The sequence below is a fragment of the Artemia franciscana genome, chromosome 10, assembly GCF_032884065.1.
Source record: "Artemia franciscana chromosome 10, ASM3288406v1, whole genome shotgun sequence".
NCBI lineage: Eukaryota > Metazoa > Arthropoda > Branchiopoda > Anostraca > Artemiidae > Artemia > Artemia franciscana.
The window spans coordinates 4,951,989-4,973,642 of record NC_088872.1 but is presented as its reverse complement, the minus strand read 5'-3'; the positions used below and the strand labels follow the sequence as shown (position 1 = coordinate 4,973,642).

The 21,654-nt window shown below is 37.8% G+C and overlaps 1 protein-coding gene and 1 long non-coding RNA gene across 2 annotated transcripts; one reads left to right on the top strand and one right to left on the bottom strand.

Annotated features, from left to right (window-relative positions):
• Nucleotides 1–6,366: 6,366 nt before the first annotated feature.
• On the bottom strand, nt 6,367–6,750 carry LOC136032363 (profilin-like). Its single transcript, XM_065712685.1, has one exon. It carries the CDS (start codon nt 6,748–6,750, stop codon nt 6,367–6,369), a length of 384 nt encoding a protein of 127 aa, XP_065568757.1.
• A 6,537-nt stretch (nt 6,751–13,287) lies between these two features.
• LOC136031687 (uncharacterized) lies at nt 13,288–15,780 on the top strand. Its single transcript, XR_010618558.1, has 2 exons — nt 13,288–14,581; nt 15,213–15,780. It is a non-coding gene; the product is annotated as an uncharacterized LOC136031687 (long non-coding RNA).
• Nucleotides 15,781–21,654: the final 5,874 nt, after the last annotated feature.

The window sequence follows — 21,654 nt, the reverse complement described above, 5'->3', positions numbered from 1 at the left end:
AAAAGTAACATATGAGCATGATTTGAAGCTAGCTTTTCTCAGAATTATATGGCTATCACAAATGGTTTTCTGTTTATAGGATACACAATTAAATTCTAAATCATAACGGTTCAATAACAGGTATGAATCAGCATCATTTGTTACAGCAAAAAAGTCGGAAGAAGGTTGAGTTTTAATATAATGTTGGGAGTCACTTATTCTGTACGGCACTGATATTGTTTCATACAAGTTAAATTCACTGCCTATTCGATTCAGTGGTAAATAGCACACAACTATTAAATGTTCTGAAGTTGACATGAGTTCACATTTTACAATTTTAACCAGGTCCAAAAGATTTCCGTTAGGAGAAATGGCGAGCGCTTACGGATTTGGGAGGATGAGGTGGACGGTGATATCGACTTATGGACTTGGTCCATAAAATTATACATAGAAATTCTTAAATCAATTCTTAAACAGCGACAGAATGATCACTAAGCCATTGACTAAAACCTTTATGTCCTAAGATAGTCGTAGCTTATAAATTACCATTTTTATCATTTTGTTTTTAAATATTTTCAAGTGTATGCCCAAAATTCAAATGAGCAGCCCGTCTGTCTTGATTCAAGTCTTTAAACCTTAGTTATATAGACATATTATAACTTCTACTTTATTTATACCTTTCCCAGAAAGTATCCTACTATAGTTTTACGTGTTTTGGTAATCGAATATTTTAATACAACATTAATAGAGTGGAAACACTCAGTTATACATATATGCGAATATAAACAAACACAATTTAAAACAAAAGTCAAACCAGGCTAATTTTTGTAATGATACATATACATACACATATACATATACAATGATACCTATATAAAAGAACACATCCCACACCAAAATTGTTCAGACCTAAACTGAAGTTAGCTTTATCAGCAGTTAGAGATTGGAAAAATAGACTTTTTTTTATTGATTTTTATTTTAACATCAAGTGCTCCTACCCCTCAGTCTTACAATGTGATTATTGAAATTAGAAAAAGCAATTTCCACCTTGTGCGGAACCTATAGTAATGGCATTTAATAGCAAAACAATAACATCGATCCTATTTAAGCACGTCAAAAACCATTAGCCAAGGCCGTATCCAGAGCTTGGGTTAAGAAGTTTGACCTTGTTCTCTGCTGTTCCATTCGTGGAAGGACCCCGATGGCTGGTGAAGAGTTTTTTCACCTTCAAGGAACTCATAAGTCGTTTGAAAAGACTTGAGCGGAAAGGCGCGTGACAATCTGTCAATAGAAAACGAAACATTCCAAATAAGAAATAACGCGACGCAGTAAAAATTTACAAATAGTCTCTGAAGTAACATCAGGTACGGGTTCTAAGACAACTAAGGAAGTACGGACATCTACGCAGACAACGACATATTTGTTGCCTCCAGACAAAGGCAAAGGATCTAAAGTGTCCAAACACCACGTTTCAAAGCTTATTTCAGCGAAGACATTCTTTTGTAGCTCGGGCACAACTTTGGGGGTAATATTTCTACGCATGCAAATATGGCAATTCTGAGCCTCATTCTTCATATGTGTCGACCTCTTGTCGAAATAGCAGAAATTTCTTAGTTTGACTAGGCTTCTTTCCGCGTTATGGTGGGCGGCCATGAGGACATGTGAATGCGACAGTTGGAAAACACCAGGAATCAGGAACCTAGGAATCAGTAGTTGTAAAATTTGCGCATTTGATTTTCTGCCTTCTTCCGGTGGCGGCATCCGATACCAAATCCTCTCCCACAAAATGAGCCTGTCAACTTCCTTCTGCAGCCATGGCACTATATTCCACTTTTCCAGTAACCTTTCAAGCTTTCCTGGATTCATTTGTGGATCTATAAATATACATTCATTTCCTTTCATATCATTCAATTTCTCATTTCTTTCCGAAGTATCAATATAATCAGGCTGGTCTTGGAGACTAGCAGCCTCTCCTAGGGAGTCATGGTCCTGTGGACTAACTGTAATATGGCTATTTTTGCCATTTCTATCTTCATTAAATCTCAACCCGGCGTCCCGGTCTTCCTGTCTTTGCAGGGCATCCCCATTTGTGCTACTAAATTCAAATTTCGCGTAATCATTTGTCCCGTGCTGAAGCATTAAGCTTATAATTGCTGTTAATTCTACGTCATTCATCTGGTACTCCCTAATCTGTTGAACTTCCAAACCTAGAAAGTCCAAACTTCCTTTCGGCGAAGTTGAATTCATTGTCGTTGATTCTGTCTGTACTGTCACTGCCAAAAAAAACTCTGCTTCTTCATCCGCGAGTGAGAAAGGTCGAGTTCGAAGAAGCGTTTCGTCTGGTGGTTGGCTTAATACATCAACTGGGTTGAGCTTCCCCTTAATGTAGAGCCATTTTATGTTTCTGTCTGACAACATGACAATTGACTTGCTGACAAAGAAGCAAACCTTTGACACCAAGGCCCTGTCAGAATCATCGTATGAATTGCGGTTCACATAACAGTAGTTAACAATCGTAGTCCAGGTTCGGAAAACAAACCGTAAAACCGAAACACATAGTAATTGAAGATTTATGTCGTGTTTGAAATAACCTGTGCGAAATAATTGTCCGATAAAGTGAAGAATAAATAAATTTTTCTGCCATTCTTCCCTCTCTTCAAAACTTATGCTGAGACATACCATCTTTTGAATTACCTTAGCCGATTGGCATCTTTTAGTAAGCCAGCCAAGTAGCCACAGCCAAGTGGCATCTGTATTGTAGAAATCAGTTTGAATCGAATAAAAATTACATTTCTATTTTTAAATTTTAATATTTATTCTTTCTTTTTTTATTTACGACTCAAACGATGTACACGCAGTGGGTAGCAAAATTTCCATCCCCTAAACTTCTTGTTCTGACTTTCCTTCAACTTTCTCTCCCCTAGAGTTATTTTTTCCCAATTTTCCTTCCCTTACAGTTTTTCTAGCACCTTTGCCAAATCCTCTAGGATTTGGGAATGCCTTCACCTAACCGTATCGCTGCTGTTTCGACATGTGTAGAATTGGATCGTGAACAAAGTTACAGTACGAGTGATCTATTGTCGTATGTACAAAATAACATTTCCAAGTTAACGTCGGAACAAAAAGACATTTATGATACGATAATGCATTGTGTCGATAACAACGTTGGAGAAATTTTCTTTTTGGATGCGCCAGGAGGTACTGGTAAAACGTTTGTGATAAAACTGATTCTGGCATCAATTCGATCTAAAAATGATATAGCGTTGGCAATTGCGTTGTCCGGAATAGCCGCAACATTGCTGCCTGGTGGAAGAACTGCTCATTCCGCTTTGAAATTGCCTCTGAACTTGCATTCTACAGAAACTCCCACGTGCAATATTTCCAAATCATCTGGGATGGGTAAAGTATTGCAGCAATGCAAACTTATTATTTGGGATGAGTGCACAATGGCACACAAAAAATCGCTCGAGGCTCTGGATCAATGCTTGAAAGATTTAAGAGGGAATTCGAAACCCTTTGGCAGCACATTAATATTGCTTGCAGGAGATTTCAGGCAAACATTACCTATAATACCTAGATCAACTCCTGCAGACGAAATGAATGCTTGCCTGAAAAATTCTAATTTATGGGCACACGTAAAAACATTAAAATTAACTACAAATATGCGTGTCCGATTGCAAAACGATGACTCTGGTCAAACATTTTCAGATCAATTGCTAGCAATGGGAAACGGAAAGCTCCCAGTAGACTCAATTTCAGGACGTATACAACTACCTGATTGCTGATTTCTGTAATTTAGTGACGTCCAAAAATGAATTGATTGAAAATATATTTCCGAATATTCTAAAAAATTATAAAAATAAAAAATGGCTAAGTGAAAGAGCGATTCTCGCACCCAAAAATATAGACGTCCACGAAATCAACAATATTGTTTTGACCAAGATTCAAGACCAGGCAGTCCTTTACAAGTCAGTCGACACAGTTTTGGAACCAAATGAAGCGGTTAATTATCCATCTGAATTTTTAAATTCCATAGATCTTTCAGGGTTTCCACCACACGTGCTACAACTAAAAATAGGCGTACCAATAATATTGTTACGTAACATAAACCCACCAAAGCTTTGCAATGGCACTCGACTTGCCGTAAAAAAAACAATGGAAAACCTAATAGAGGCCACAATCCTGACAGGGCCTTTTGAGGGTGAGGCTGTTCTTATTCCTCGCATTCCCATGATTCCAACAGATCTGCCTTTTCAATTTAAAAGATTGCAATTCCCAATTCGATTAGCATTTGCAATCACCATTAACAAAGCTCAAGGTCAATCATTAGAAAAATGTGGTATTGATCTTAATACTGATTGTTTTTCCCATGGACAATTGTACGTTGCATGTTCGAGGGTCGGTAAACCTGACAATCTATTTATATGCAGCGAGAATTGGACAGCGAAGAATGTTGTATATTCGCAAGTTTTACGCAGTTAATTTGTATTTCGGAACCAAATGAAGCGGTTAATTATCCATCTGAATTTTTAAATTCCATAGATCCTTCAGGGTGTCCACCACACCTGCTACAACTAAAAATAGGCGTACCAATAATACTTTTAAGAAATATCAACCCACCAAAACTTTGCAATGGCACGCGACTTGCCGTAAAAAAAAAAAAATGGAAAACCTAATAGATGCCACAATCTTGACAGGGCCTTATGAGGGTGAGGCTGTTCTTATTCCTCGCATTCCCATGATTCCAACGGATCTGCTTTTTCAATTTAAAAGATTGCAATTCCCAATTCGATTAGCATTTGCAACCACCATCAACAAAGCTCAAGGGCAATCACTAGAAAAATGCGGTATAGATCTTAATACAGATTGCTTTACCAATGTACAATTGTATGTTGCATCTTTGAGGGTCGGTAAACCTGACAATCTATTTATACGCACAGACAATGGGACAGCGAAGACTGTTGTATATACACAAGTTTTACGTAGTTAATTTGTATTGTATCTATCTATCTATCTATCTATATAAAAACGAGTTGTGTGTATGCATGTTTGTTTGTTTGTAAAAAGAGCGTTTGCATATGACGTCATTATTAGTACATACGGCTTTGTATATGGACAGACAATGGGAAAGCCAAGAATGTTGTATATTCGCAATTTTTACGTAGTTTGAAACACATATATAAATCTATCTATATTCACAGGTGGGACACAGGGACACAACTACAATGGCGCGTAACTAATATGGCGCGTAACGACTTACGCGCGCGGGGGGGCTTGGGGGGGCGCGAAGCGCCCCACCAACTAGGTGTTGGGGTGGCGCGAAGCGCCACCCCAACAGCTAGTATATATATATATATATATATATATATATATATATCTATACTAGCTGTTGGGGTGGCGCTTCGCGCCACCCCAACACCTAGTTGGTGAGCCATTAGTTACGAGCCATTGTAATTGAGTCCCTGTGTCCCACCTGTGAATATAGATAGATTTATATATGTGTTTCAAACTACGTAAAACTTGCGAATATACAACATTCTTGGCTTTCCCATAGTCTGTGCATATACAAAGCCTTTTGTACTAATAATGACGTCATATGCAAACGCTCTTTTTACAAACAAACAAACATGCTCACACACAACTCGTTTTTATATAGATAGATAGATAGATAGATACAATACAAATTAACTGCGTAAAACTTGCGAATATACAACATTCTTCGCTGTCAAATTGTCGCTGGATATAAATAGATTGTCAGGTTTACCGACCCTCGAACATGCAACGTACAATTGTTCATGGGAAAAACAATCAGTATTAAGATCTATACCAAACTTTTCTAATGATTGACCTTGAGCTTTGGTGATTGGTGATTTGGTGAATGGTTATTGCAAATGCTCAATAACTCACCAACTAGGTGTTGGGGTGGCGCGAAGCGCCACCCCAACAGCTAGTATAGATATATATATATATATATATATATATATATACATATATATATATATATATATATATATATATATATATATATATATATATATATATATATATATATATCTATATTCACAGGTGGGACACAGGGACACAACTACAATGGCGCGTAACTAATATGGCGCGTAACGAGTATTTTAACAAATCTTTAGTTCAGAATCGCTAATGTTATTATGTAACTGCAACAATGTTTATGGCCTCTGAGGATGTGATTGACTCTTACTAGGTTGCGAGCTACCACTACAACCCGGATATTCTTTACCAGTCAGTCAAAAGAACTTTATTTTTTTCAAGCTGAACACCCTTACAATTTCTATCCACCTTTCGAGCTGTTTCATTACCCTTTCATTGCCCTGTTTCATTGATGGTTGAATTTCATTGATATAGAAATATATCCTATCAATGCCCATATTGAGCTAAATAATTACCAAGTTTTTCAACTGTATTTGCAGCTTTAGGTGTTGGACACTCCTGGTTATTATACAAAGCTATTATATATAATTTTTTCAGTTTCATTGCATGGAGACTATCTGTCCCCTTAGAAGCTCGAATAACATCATGGTCACTCGAAAGGTAAAAATATTTTGTTCCTCCCATTATAATACCGCTTTCAGCAAGAGCTTCCAAATCCTCGAATTTTGAGATAAACGCTTTCAATTCAGCTGCAGTGGCAGGAAATGTCTCAGATTTTCCCCAAACTGCTCCATCAGTACCAATAATAGCTCCTTCTGAAATGCCATTAGATAACAATTCACTTTCAACATAATTATTCCATGTAGACATCTTATAATTTGTACTAATTCGTGACGAGTTGAAGTCACGCGTTAAATAGCGGGAACCTAGCAAAAAACAAAACTAATTCTAAAATTTTCAGGTAATTTTCTATTTTGAAATAAAAACAAAAAATTATTGCTCGGACAACATAAATATTTTTGATGTTTACATAATAGCTTTAGTGGTTCTGGCATGAAAACTAAATATGCTAATCAAATTGGGATTTGCAATCTTTTAAGTTGAAAAGGTAGATCCATTGGAATCATGAGAATGCGAGGAATAAGAAAAGCCTCACCCTCAAAAGGCCCTGTCAAGATTGTTGCCTCTATTACGTTTCCCATTGTTTTTTTTACGGCATTGCAAAGCTTTGGTGGTTTAATATTTCGTAACAGTATTATTGGTACGCCTATATTTAGTTGCAGCACGTGTGGTGGAAACCCTGGAAGATCCTGCGAATTTAAAAACTCAGATGAATAGTTAACCACTTCATTTGGTTCCAGAACTGTGTCGACTGACTTGTAAATTACTGCCTGTTCTTAAATTTGGGTCAAAATAATACTGTTGATTTCGTAGACGTCTTTTTTCTTGGCTGCCAAAATCGCTCGTTCACTGAGCCATTTATGATTTTTATAATTGGTTAGAATATTCAGAAACACCTTTCCAACCAATTTATTTTTGGACGTCACTAAATTACAGAAATCAGCAGGCAGTTGTATACGTCCTGAATTTGAGTCTACTGGGAGCTTTCTGTTTTCAATTGCCAGCAATTGATGTGAAAATATTACAGCAGAGTCATCGTTTTGCAATCGGACACGCATATTTATACTTAGTTTTAATGTCTTTACGTGTGCCCATAAATTAAAATTTTTCAGGTAAGCATTCATTTCGTCCGCAGGGGTTGATCTAGGTATTATAGGCAATGTTTGCCTGAAATCTCCCGCAAGCAATATTAATGTGCTGCCAAAGGGTTTCGAATTTCCTTACAAATCTCGCAAAGATTGTTCCAGAGCCTCGAGCGACTTTTTGTGTGCCGTTGTGCACTCGTCCCAAATAATAAGTTTGCATTGCTGCAATACTTTACACAACCGAGTTGATTTGGAAATATTGTACGTGGGAGTGTTTGTAGAATACAAATTCAGAGGCAATTTCAAAGCAGGATGAGCAGTTCTTCCAGCAAGCAGCAATGTTGCGGCTATTCTGAACGACGCAATTCCCAACGCTATGTCATTTTTTGATCGAATTGATGCCAGAATCAATTCTATCACAACCGTTTTACCAGTACCTCCTGGTGCATCCAAAAAGAATATTTCTCCAACGTTGTTATCGACACAATGCATTATCTTATCATAAATGTCTTTTTGCTCAGACGTTAACTTAGAAATATTATTTTGTACATACGACAATAGATCACTCGTGATGTACCTTTGTTCACGATCCAATTCTACACATGTCAAAATAGCAGCATTACGATAGCATGAAGGCATTCCCAAATCCTGAAGAGGTTTTTTTGCCATACATACACTAAAGCTATTATGTAAACATCAAAAATATTTATGTTGTCCGAGCAATAATTTTTAGTTTTTATTTCAAAATAGAAAATTACCTGAAAATTTTAGAATTAGTTTTGTTTTTTGCTAGGTTCCCGCTATTTAACGCGTGACTTCAACTCGTCACGAATTAGTACAAATTATAAGATGTCTACATGGAATAATTATGTTGAAAGTGAATTGTTATCTAATGGCATTTCAGAAGGAGCTATTATAATAATAATAATAATAATTTATTACAAACCCGCTTATAAAAAAGAAGCATGAAGAAGCGGAGCAAAACAAAAGAAAAGAGAAATTAAAGACGAAAACAAATCAACCGAACATAATAATCACTAAATACAAACAAATCACACTTCAACTATCAAGCAAAAAAGTCGCTGGGAAATCAAATAATAGTGCCCTGTGTTTCACGAGAGCTTGTTTTTCAAAATTCGGCATGAACTCAACAGGATCAGGTATATGATACTTTTCTAGCAGACCAGTGTTACGGAGGTAAAGTGGCAGACCAAGCAGAAACTTTAAATATTTGCAAAAGCCTGAACGGATTCGCAACATATCCGAATTCGATAGCCAATGCCAAACGGGTGAGATGTAGTGAGCAAAGGGAAGAGCGACGGCACGATACAACCTAGCAAGAATATGCTTATTAAATTTAAACTTCAGAGCTGCAAGTTTAGCATACCCAGACCGAAAACCCGACAGAACCTGGTCAACAAAAAGAGCACGCGAGCTTCTGAGGTCGCTTCCATATGTGATACCTAGGTACTTCAACTTGCGGCTTGGAAGTACTACTTGCCCTGCAACGGTAACACGGGTAGCCTCGCGACGGGCAACTTCAGACGGCGCACGCGGGGGTTCAAATACAAGAAATTCTGTTTTAGCAGGGTTAATAACCAGACCAATATTAGTATAACCTCGACTTAGGAGATCGATATTAGCTTGAAGGTTACAAAGCGATGTGCTCACCAGTAATATGTCGTCGGCGTAGCACAGTAGGCTCACATCCATACATTCAGTGTTAAAACCACCGTTAATCTTTTTTGTTACCGACGAGGTTAGTGAATTGAAAAGTACAGGGCTTAAAACCGACCCTTGACGCAGTCCCCGGTGAAGCTTAATCGGTTTCGACAGGAATTCACTACTCAACTTAACACGGATAAAGCTACTCGAATACCAGTGCCATAGGACGGCCGCTACATGTGGGTTCACACCTTGGTGCAGCAGGTTCAAAATTAACTTTGAATGAATTACCGAATCGAACGCCGCGGACACATCTACTGCACAAATTAAAAGAGTCCGTGATTGATTCTGAGCTTTCGATACTATACGCGTAAGGAGGCGATGTGCAAATGCACAACCGAGGTGGCGACGGAACCCGAATTGTCGATTGTCAATTTTACACTTGCGTAACAGCTCAGGTAACAGAAGTCTCTCTAACACTTTGCTTAATGTACTAGAAACTGTTATAGGCCTATAGCTAGAGCAGAGGTTACGATTTTTTCCCTTCTTCAAGACGTTAGACACAATACCTAGGGCAAACGACTTAGGGACTGCACCAGAATCAAGGCACATTTGATATAGCAGCGTCAAGTGCTCAATGAGCAGAGGTGAGCTACAGCGGAGGTGTTCAGTCACAATTCCGTCGTGCCCGGGAGCCTTGCCCTTTCTCAGCTGCTTAATAACCTGGAGCACTTCGCCTATTGAGACGGTAAAATAGTTCCGTTGGCTCAAGAGGGACGCAAAAGCTCGTGAGAGCTCGCTATCACTTTCGGTTGTTAGTTGGGCATGTTTGATCCCAAAAACTTCACTATAGTGTTTTACCCACTGCTCCTCAGGTATGTTACTAGCAGGGTTTGTCACTGGTTTAGACTGTCTAAAAGACTTCCACATAGATACAGGATTATTTGCTGCTTCTTGGGAAGCAAGTTCGGCTTCGGCAGCTTTAAGATCACTTACAGACTTATTATAAGTTTTTTTCGTGTTGCGGAACTGCTCAAACACTACACCTGACCTAGGCCTCTCGCAATCGCGCCATAATCTCAGCCAAAACTTAGCACGAGCTTTGGCTTGCCTTACTTTAGGAGAGCGACTCCAGCCAGGCTTGCTGATTCCAGGTTTAAAACGGCGAGTGGGTACAAGCCTGCTCAGCCGTTTTCATTGCATGTATAATCTCAGTACAATAAATGTCTAGTGCTACCAAATCACTCGAGCCATGCATCAATAGCTGAAAGGGAACTTTTATCTTTCCGAGAATCTCATCACATGTCTGTTTATACTGGTCGGCGTTTATTTTATTCCACTCAGTCTTGGTAGCATAAGTTTGGGGCTTATTCGGCCTACACGGGAAGAAGTTAGCCTTAAAGCACAAGCCAAGGTGATCACTTACTGTGTGCTCAGAGTCCACGGTGACTGGAGCACCTAGAGAGAAGTTACATAGCACATGGTCAATGTTTGTCGTTGAACCGGAATTATGGATGTACGTATATGCGTCAGTCTTTTCACAGAGATCATACCCAGCTGGGATTACTGAGAAGAAGATTTCGGAGAGCTTATTTGATGGGTTCGTTAAGTCGCACTGAAAGTCACCGCAGACTAGCACTCTTCGATTGCCCAGCCTAATAAGTAAGCGCGAGAGGCGGCCACAAGCTTCCGAGAACCGTTTTTCGGAAGAGAGGGTGTTTAGGTTTGTTGGTAGATAAACCGTGATCAGAACAAAACCCCCGGGGCCAGGAAAATCTACAGCGAGGAAGAACTCACACGATTCCAGCTTTTGACATTCAAGCGAACTGTCCGTTATGATAGCAGTGCCCCCACTAGGTCGACCGCGGACTGAGGACCTTTTTGCTTCATGCATGAACACAGTTTTTTGATTCAACTGTTCGAAAAGACCAAAATTTTCGGAGGTGAGTAAATGTTCTTGTAAGCACAACAACATTAAATTGACGGCATAGTTCTTTAACGTAGTCTAGTTTGACTGAATTGTGCCCATAGATATTTCGGCAAATGATGGAGAGAGAAGTCATTTCGTTGTAGTAGGCTTTTTCATAGCATTTCTAACTAGTGGGCATCTCATGCTGTATGAGGGGTGGGTGTTGTGGCCTTCTGGGCATAGAGCACATTTAACTGTGGTGGACGTGCATGGGGACGTCCGTGATGCGACGTGGGCACCGGCGCACTTAGAGCACTTCGGAGCGTTGCTGCAGGCACTAGAGAGGTGCTCGAAAGATTGACAGTTAAAACATCTCTTGGGGAGCTCTTTATAGGCCTCAACCCGGAAGTGGGTGTAGTCTACAAATATTCCGCGTTTAATTGTCTGATCTCGCGCGAACGAGTCTTTAAATACAAGTTTCACTGTGCCAGAGGTGCCGAACCGGTGGACTTCCGTAACTTCGGAGTTCGCAGCAATAATTTCTTCCTCTGTGGTTGCCGGAGGAACGAATCTTGCCACCGCTAAAAACTTTGGTTTCCGGTAAGAAACCTTGACATCACGGACCTTTTCTTTCAACATGTCTGCGAGGATTTGAGCTGAATCCGCCGTATCGAGAAAGGCAACTAACCCACCTTTTCGTTGAGTGATCCGGCGAATATGTCCTTTTCCACCGTTCATTTCGATAAATTCCTTCTGTTTGGCACATGATTCAAGGCTTTCCGCCGGCACATTCGCTATCACTACAGGATTCTCAAGTCTTTCTGGTTTCGGTAGCGGGGGCCAGACAGTAGGGCCTGACGGAAGGTAGATCTTACACTGATCGATTAGTCCCTCTATTTTCTCTGTGCACTCGTTAACTCTAATTGAAAGAGAAGTCAGCACATCTTGCGGTATTCTAGGCACTTCGCCAATTTTCCAGATAGTAAATCTATAGGTGAAATTGGCTGAGTTTTCTGCATTCTTGATAGCATCGTATAAATCACCCATGAAAACATCACTCTGCAAACCAGCTCGGCGGTCCTTCATTACATATTCATCTCCAAGTTGCCGCAAAATATCGTTCAGTTTGCAATGCGCAGCGTACAGAATGTCTTTTCCGTAAAATTTACTTCCCGTAGCAACCACCGCGTCACGGGAAATATCGGCATATCGCAAACTTGTCTGAGCGAAATTCAGGACAGGCGCGTATATATATTCGTAAATAGTCTCTTGTGTCATACCAACGAACTTCACTGCTCGAGAGCTGAAAGTAGTCCAGAATCTTGAACGTTTTATTTTCTTTCGTGCACAATACACCTTCACGCGTCGAGCGCTGAATGAACGCCTACTGAAATCACCCAGGAACAAGGGAAGCGTAAGTACCCCCTCACCTTTTCCCCGCAATTTTCGGGTAACTGAATACCAGCGGGTACAGTACGGCGCTTGCGGGGGGTTCCTTCCCCTCTTCTGCTTGCTCCCAGTAGAAATCAGCACCTTAATGATATGGGAAAAATTGTCTTTATAGATGGCGCCCCGATCAACTTAAGAAAAAAGATGGCGCTGGTGAGGATGTCCGAAAAGAAAGACCTATTCTAGGGATTGGAGAATATCACTCAATTTAACTTAACTGTAAAATTGTCTATTAAAGGGTACAAATCAATATGAAAACAACCTCAAAGTAGTGCAATAACTTTATCCCATTAACAGCAAACAAGCAAACTCAGGCACATACACTCTGGAAATAATACAGATGGCGCATTTGGTTAATGTGGTTATTGGTACTGATGGAGCAGTTTGGGGAAAATCTAAGACATTTCCTGCCACTGCAGCTGAATTGAAAGCGTTTATCTCAAAATTCGAGGATTTGGAAGCTCTTGCTGAAAGCGGTATTATAATGGGAGGAACAAAATATTTTTACCTTTCGAGCGACCATGATGTTATTCGAGCTTCTAAGGGGACAGATAGTCTTCATGCAATGAAACTGAAAAAATTATATATAATAGCTTTGTATAATAACCAGGAGTGTCCAACACCAAAAGCTGCAAATACAGTTGAAAAACTTGGTAATTATTTAGCTGAATATGGCCATTGATAGGATCTATTTCTATATCAATGAAATTCAACCATCAATGAAACAGGGCAATGAAAGGGTAATGAAACAGCTCGAAAGGTGGATAGAAATTGTAAGGGTGTTAAGCTTGAAAAAAATAAAGTTCTTTTGACTGACTGGTAAAGGATATCCGGGTTGTAGTGGTAGCTCGCAACCTAGTAAGAGTCAATCACATCCTCAGAGGCCATAAATATTGTTGCAGTTACATAATAACATTAGCGATTCTGAACTAAAGATTTGTTAAAATACTCGTTACGCGCCATATTAGTTACGCGCCATTGTAGTTGTGTCCCTGTGTCCCACCTGTGAATATAGATATATCTATCTATCTATCTATATATATATAAAAATAAGTTGTCTGTCTGTGGATCTGTGGATCAGGTGACGTCAGATATGACTTTTGATTTTACATCAGAAATTTATAACTACACTTTAGTTATTATAGAAGATTTGTGCGTACGTATGGCAAACAAACCTCTTCAGGATTTGGGAATTGCTTCACTTAACCGTATCGCTGCTGTTTCGACATGTGTAGAATTGGATCGTGAACAAAGTTACAGTACGAGTGATCCATGCTAGTATATATATATAAATCTTATATATATAAAAATAAGTTGTCTGTGTGTGGATCTGTGGATCTGTGGATTAGGTGACGATCCACAAAAAAGGTAAAAAACTAAAAACTAAAAAAAAAAACTGAAAAAACTAAAAAAAGGCAAAAACTACAAAAAAAACTAAAAACTAATAAAAAAAATAAAAAAGCTAAAAAACTAAAAAAACTAAAAAAACTAAAAAACTAAAAAAACTAAAAACTAAAAAAAAACTTAAAAAAAGGAAAAAACTGAAAAATAGAAGAGAAAAAGAAAACTAATAAAATTAAGAATAAAATGAAAAAAAATAAAAAAGATAAAAACTAAAAAAAAAGTAAAAAGAAAAAACGAAAAAAACTAAAAAAGCTAAAAAAAAGGTAAAAACCAATAAAAAACTAAAAAGAAAAAAAGGAAAAAAAAACTAAAAAAACTAAAAACTAAAAAAAAACTTAAAAAAAAGGAAAAAACTGAAAAATAGAAGAGAAGAAGAAAACTAATAAAATTAAGAATAAAAATAAAAAAAAATAAAAAAGATAAAAACTAAAAAAAAAAGTAAAAAGAAAAAACGAAAAAAACTAAAAAAGCTAAAAAAAAAGGTAAAAACCAATAAAAAACTAAAAAGAAAAAAAGGAAAAAAACTAAAAAAAATTTTCATCTAAAAAACTAAAAAAAACTAAAAAAGGTAAAAACTCAAAGAACTAAAAAAGAAAAAAAAACTAAAAAAAGGAAAAAAACTGAAAAATAAAGGAGAAACAATCTAAATAAATGACGACACTCAAAGAGAAAGCGACCGGGACAAAAGGAATGTTCGATTAGCAATCAACAAAGCACCGGGACACAGGGAGTATAAATGACGACGACCGGGACACAGGGACATAACTACAAAGGGGACGCCGGGGTGCACAGGGGGATATATAAATGAATAAAATTAAGAATAAAATAAAAAAAAATAAAAAAGATAAAAACTAAAAAAAAAGTAAAAAGAAAAAACGAAAAAACTAAAAAAGCTAAAAAAAAAAGGTAAAAACCAATAAAAAACTAAAAAGAAAAAAAGGAAAAAAAAACTAAAAAAACTAAAAATTAAAAAAAAAACTTAAAAAAAAGGAAAAAACTGAAAAATAGAAGAGAAAAAGAAAACTAATAAAATTAAGAATAAAAATAAAAAAAATAAAAAAGATAAAAACTAAAAAAAAAGTAAAAAGAAAAAACGAAAAAAACTAAAAAAGCTAAAAAAAAGGTAAAAACCAATAAAAAACTAAAAAGAAAAAAAGAAAAAAAATTTTCATCTAAAAAACTAAAAAAAACTAAAAAAGGTAAAAACTAAAAGAACTAAAAAAGAAAAAAAACTAAAAAAAGGAAAAAAACTGAAAAATAAAGGAGAAACAATCTAAATAAATGACGACACTCAAAGAGAAAGCGACCGGGACAAAAGGAATGTTCGATTAGCAATCAACAAAGCACCGGGACACATGGAAGTATAAATGACGACGACCGGGACACAGGGACATAACTACAAAGGGGACGCCGGGGTGCACAGGGGGATATATAAATGACGATGGCGACTCAGGGAATGGTCGATTCACAGGTGGGACATAGGGACACAACTACAATGGCGCGTAACTAATATGGCGCGTAACGACTTACGCGCGTGGGGGGGCTTGGGGGGGGGCGCGAAGCGCCCCCATCAACTAGGTGTTGGGGTGGCGCGAAGCGCCACCCCAACAGCTAGTAATATATATATATAAATAAGTTTTCTGTCTGTGGATCAGGTGACGTCATGTTTCTGTGTCGGCTGACGTCATGTTTTCGACTGACGAAATTACAGACCGGGACATCGGGACACAAATGACGACCGGGACACCGGCACAAAGGGAATATAAATGACGACCGGGACACAAGTTATGTTCGATTAGCAATCACCATCAACAAAGCACCGGGACACAAATGACGACCGGGACACAGGGAGTATAAATGATGACCAGGACATAAGTAAAAAAAATTAAAAACTAAAAAAAGGTAAAAACTACAAAAAAACTAAAAAGAAAAAAAAACTAAAACTAATAAAAAACTAAAAAAGCTAAAAATCAAAAAAAAACTAAAAAAGAAAATAGAATGAAAACGGAAAAAAAAAATGAAAAATAAAGGAGAAAAACAAAACTAAAAAAAAAGAAAAAAAAAACTAAAAAAGGTAAAAAACTAAAACCTAAAAAAAGACCATTTCAAAAACGAATGTATATACAGACCGGGACACAAATGACGACCGGGACACAGGGAATATAAATGACAACCAGGACACTCAAAGAGAAATTACAGACCGGGACACCGGAACACAAATGACGACCGAGACAAAAATGACGACCGGGACACCGCGACACAGGGAATATAAATTACGACCGCGACACTCAAAGAGAAATTACAAATTGGGACACCGGGACACAAATAACGACCGGGACACAGGGAAACAACAACAACGGGGACGCCGGGGGGCACAGGGGGATATATAAATGACGACAGGGACACAGGGAATGTTCGATTAGCAATCACCATCAACAAAGCTCAAGGGCAATCATAAGAATAATGAGGAATAGATCTGAACTCAGATTGTTCTTCCCATGGACAATTATATGTTGCATGTTCAAGAGTCGGTAAACCTGACAATCTATTTATATGCACAGACAATGGGACAGCCAAGAATGTTGTACATTCGCAAGTTTTACGTAGTTAAAAATATGTATATATGTATCTATCTATATTCACAGGTGGGACACAGGGACGCAACTACAATGGCGCATAACTAATATGGCGCGTAACGACTTGCGCGCGCGGGGGGGCTTGGGGGGCGGTTGCGAAGCGCCCCACCAACTAGGTGTTGGGGTGCCGCGAAGCACCACCCCAACAGCTAGTATATATATATATATATATATATATATATATCTATACTAGCCACATACTAGCAACACCTAGTTGGTGAGCCATTAGTTACGAGCCATTGTAATTGAGTCCCTGTGTCCCACCTGTGAATATAGATAGATTTATATATGTGTTTCAAACTACGTAAAACTTGCGAATATACAACATTCTTGGCTTTCCCATAGTCTGTGCATATACAAAGCCTTTTGTACTAATAATGACGTCATATGCAAACGCTCTTTTTACAAACAAACAAACATGCATACACACAACTCGTATTTATATAGATAGATAGATAGATAGATACAATACAAATTAACTGCGTAAAACTTGCGAATATACAACATTCTTCGCTGTCAAATTGTCGCTGGATATAAATAGATTGTCAGGTTTACCGACCCTCGAACATGCAACGTACAATTGTCCATGGGAAAAACAATCAGTATTAAGATCTATACCACACTTTTCTAATGATTGACCTTGAGCTTTGGTGATTGGTGATTTGGTGAATGGTGATTGCAAATGCTAATCGAATTGGGAATTACAATTTTTTACATTGAAAAGGCAGATCCGTTGGAATCATGGGAATGCGAGGAATAAGAACAGCCTCACCCTCAAAAGGCCCTGTCAAGATTGTGGCCTCTATTAGGTTTTCCATTGTTTTTTTTTTACGGCAAGTCGCGTGCCATTGCAAATCTTTGGTGGGTGGATATTTCTTAAAAGTATTATTGGTACGCCTATTTTTAGTTGTAGCACGTGTGTTGGAAACCCTGAAAGATCCACGGAATTTAAAAATTCAGATGGATAGTTAACCGCTTCATTTGGTTCCAAAACTGTGTCGACTGACTTGTAAAGGACTGCCTGGTCTCGAATCTTGGTCAAAACAATATTGTTGATATCGTGGACGTTAGCCATTTATTATTTTTATAATTGTTTTGAATATTCGGAAATACTTTTTCAATCAATTCATTTTTGGACGTCACTAAATTACAGAAATCAGCAGGTAGTTGTATACGTCCTGAAATTGAGTCTACTGGGAGCTTTCCGTTTCCAATTGACAGCAATTGATCTGAAAATGTTTGAACAGAGTCATCGTTTTGCAATCGGACACGCAGCTACGTTTTACGTAGTTAAAAACATATATAATATGTATCTTATGTATTCACAGGTGGGAAACAGGGACACAACTACAATGGCGCATAGCTAATATGGCGCGAAAAAATCTAAAAAAAAGGAGAAAAAACCTAAAAAGAAAAAAACTAAAAAAAAAGCTAAAAACACTAAAAAAGCTGCAAAACTAAAAAAAAGAAAAACTAAAAAAAGAAAAAACTAAAAAAGAAATTATATCTATATATACAAAAATAAGTTGTATGTATGCATGTTGGTTTGTTTGTGGTTTTGCATATGACGTCATTATAAGTATATAAGGCTTTGTATATGACGCCATTATATGATGAGACTACAGACTGGGACACCGGGACAGAAATGACGACCGAGACACAGGGAATATAAATGACGACCGGGACACTCAAAGAGAAATTACAGACCGGAACACCGGGACACAAATGACGACAGGACACCGGGACACAGGGAATATAAATCACGACCGGGACACTCAAAGAGAAATTACAGACTGGGACACCGGGACACAAATGACGAAATAGACACAGGGAATATAAATGATGAGCGGGACACAGGGAAACAGCAACAGCGGGGACGCCGGGGGGCACAGGGGGGAAATGTAAATGACGACGGGGACAGAGGGAATGTTCGATTAGAAATCACCATCAACAAAGCTCAAGGGTAATCATTAAATAATGAGGTATAGATATGAATATTTGTTTTTCCGGATTGTTTTTTCCTTGGACAATTATATGTTGCATGTTCAAGAGTCGGTAAACCTGACAATCTATTTTTATGCACAGACAATGGGACAGTGAAGAATATTGTATATTCTTAAGTTTTACGTAGTTAAAACATTTATATATATATATATATATATATATATATATATATATATATATATATATATATATATATATATATATATATATATATATATATATATATATATATATATATATATATATATATATATATATATATATATATATATATATATATATATATATATACTAGCTGTTGGGGTGGCGCTTCGCGCCACCCCAACACCTAGTTGGTGGGGGCGCTTCGCGCCCCCCCCCCCAAGCCCCCCCGCGCGCGTAAGTCGTTACGCGCCATATTAGTTACGCGCCATATTAGTTACGCGCCATTGTAGTTGTGTCCCTGTGTCCCACCTGTGAATATAGATAGATTTATATATGTGTTTCAAACTACGTAAAAATTGCGAATATACAACATTCTTGGCTTTCCCATTGTCTGTCCATATACAAAGCCGTATGTACTAATAATGACGTCATATGCAAACGCTCTTTTTACAAACAAACAAACATGCATACACACAACTCGTTTTTATATAGATAGATAGATAGATAGATACAATACAAATTAACTACGTAAAACTTGTGAATATACAACAGTCTTCGCTGTCCCATTGTCTGTGCGTATAAATAGATTGTCAGGTTTACCGACCCTCAAAGATGCAACATACAATTGTACATTGGTAAAGCAATCTGTATTAAGATCTATACCGCATTTTTCTAGTGATTGCCCTTGAGCTTTGTTGATGGTGGTTGCAAATGCTAATCGAATTGGGAATTGCAATCTTTTAAATTGAAAAAGCAGATCCGTTGGAATCATGGGAATGCGAGGAATAAGAACAGCCTCACCCTCATAAGGCCCTGTCAAGATTGTGGCATCTATTAGGTTTTCCATTGTTTTTTTTTTTACGGCAAGTCGCGTGCCATTGCAAAGCTTTGGTGGGTTGATATTTCTTAAAAGTATTATTGGTACGCCTATTTTTAGTTGTAGCAGGTGTGGTGGACACCCTGAAGGATCTATGGAATTTAAAAATTCAGATGGATAATTAACCGCTTCATTTGGTTCCGAAATACAAATTAACTGCGTAAAACTTGCGAATATACAACATTCTTCGCTGTCCAATTCTCGCTGCATATAAATAGATTGTCAGGTTTACCGACCCTCGAACATGCAACGTACAATTGTCCATGGGAAAAACAATCAGTATTAAGATCAATACCACATTTTTCTAATGATTGACCTTGAGCTTTGTTAATGGTGATTGCAAATGCTAATCGAATTGGGAATTGCAATCTTTTAAATTGAAAAGGCAGATCTGTTGGAATCATGGGAATGCGAGGAATAAGAACAGCCTCACCCTCAAAAGGCCCTGTCAGGATTGTGGCCTCTATTAGGTTTTCCATTGTTTTTTTTACGGCAAGTCGAGTGCCATTGCAAAGCTTTGGTGGGTTTATGTTACGTAACAATATTATTGGTACGCCTATTTTTAGTTGTAGCACGTGTGGTGGAAACCCTGAAAGATCTATGGAATTTAAAAATTCAGATGGATAATTAACCGCTTCATTTGGTTCCAAAACTGTGTCGACTGACTTGTAAAGGACTGCCTGGTCTTGAATCTTGGTCAAAACAATATTGTTGATTTCGTGGACGTCTATATTTTTGGGTGCGAGAATCGCTCTTTCACTTAGCCATTTATTATTTTTATAATTTTTTAGAATATTCGGAAATACTTTTTCAATCAATTCATTTTTGGACGTCACTAAATTACAGAAATCAGCAGGTAGTTGTATACGTCCTGAAATTGAGTCTACTGGGAGCTTTCCGTTTCCCATTGCCAGCAATTGATCTGAAAATGTTTGACCAGAGTCATCGTTTTGCAATCGGACACGCATATTTGTAGTTAATTTTAATGTTTTTACGTGTGCCCATAAATTAGAATTTTTCAGGCAAGCATTCATTTCGTCTGCAGGAGTTGATCTAGGTATTATAGGTAATGTTTGCCTGAAATCTCCCGCAAGCAATATTAAGGTGCTGCCAAAGGGTTTCGACTTTCCTCGCAAATCATTCAAGCATTGATCCAGAGCCTCGAGCGATTTTTTGTGTGCCATTGTGCACTCATCCCAAATAATAAGTTTGCATTGCTGCAATACTTTACCCATCCCAGATGATTTGGAAATATTGCACGTGGGAGTTTCTGTAGAATGCAAGTTCAGAGGCAATTTCAAAGCGGAATGAGCAGTTCTTCCACCAGGCAGCAATGTTGCGGCTATTCCGGACGACACAATTGCCAACGCTATATCATTTTTAGATCGAATTGATGCCAGAATCAGTTTTATCACAAACGTTTTACCAGTACCTCCTGGCGCATCCAAAAAGAAAATTTCTCCAACGTTGTTATCAACACAATGCATTATCGTATCATAAATGTCTTTTTGTTCCGACGTTAACTTGGAAATGTTATTTTGTACATACGACAATAGATCACTCGTACTGTAACTTTGTTCACGATCCAATTCTACACATGTCGAAACAGCAGCGATACGCTTAGGTGAAGGCATTCCCAAACCCTGAAGAGGTTTGTTTGCCAAACTTATGCAAAAATCTTCTATAACAACTAAAGTGTAGTTATAAATTTCTGGTGTAAAATCAAAAGTCATGTCTGACGTCTCTAACTGTTTTCGATGAAGTATATCTTCGGACATTTTTGACTTATATTTTCCCCATAAATCTGTAGGAGCTGATGGAGAGCAAGTTGTTAAAATGATGCCAAACAATGCACGAATTTGACTTGGGGTTGACGTTTCGCACGCGTCATTGATGCAGTTATCCCAGTGTTGGTCATTCTCCAATAAATTCAGAGCTTGGCATGCACTACGGTAAGTGTCATGTATAGTACCATTTACA

Bases quoted from the DNA above. Each gene is read 5' to 3' on its own strand.
- LOC136032363 (XM_065712685.1), bottom strand. From the start codon at position 6,750: ATGTCTACATGGAATAATTATGTTGAAAGTGAATTGTTATCTAATGGC.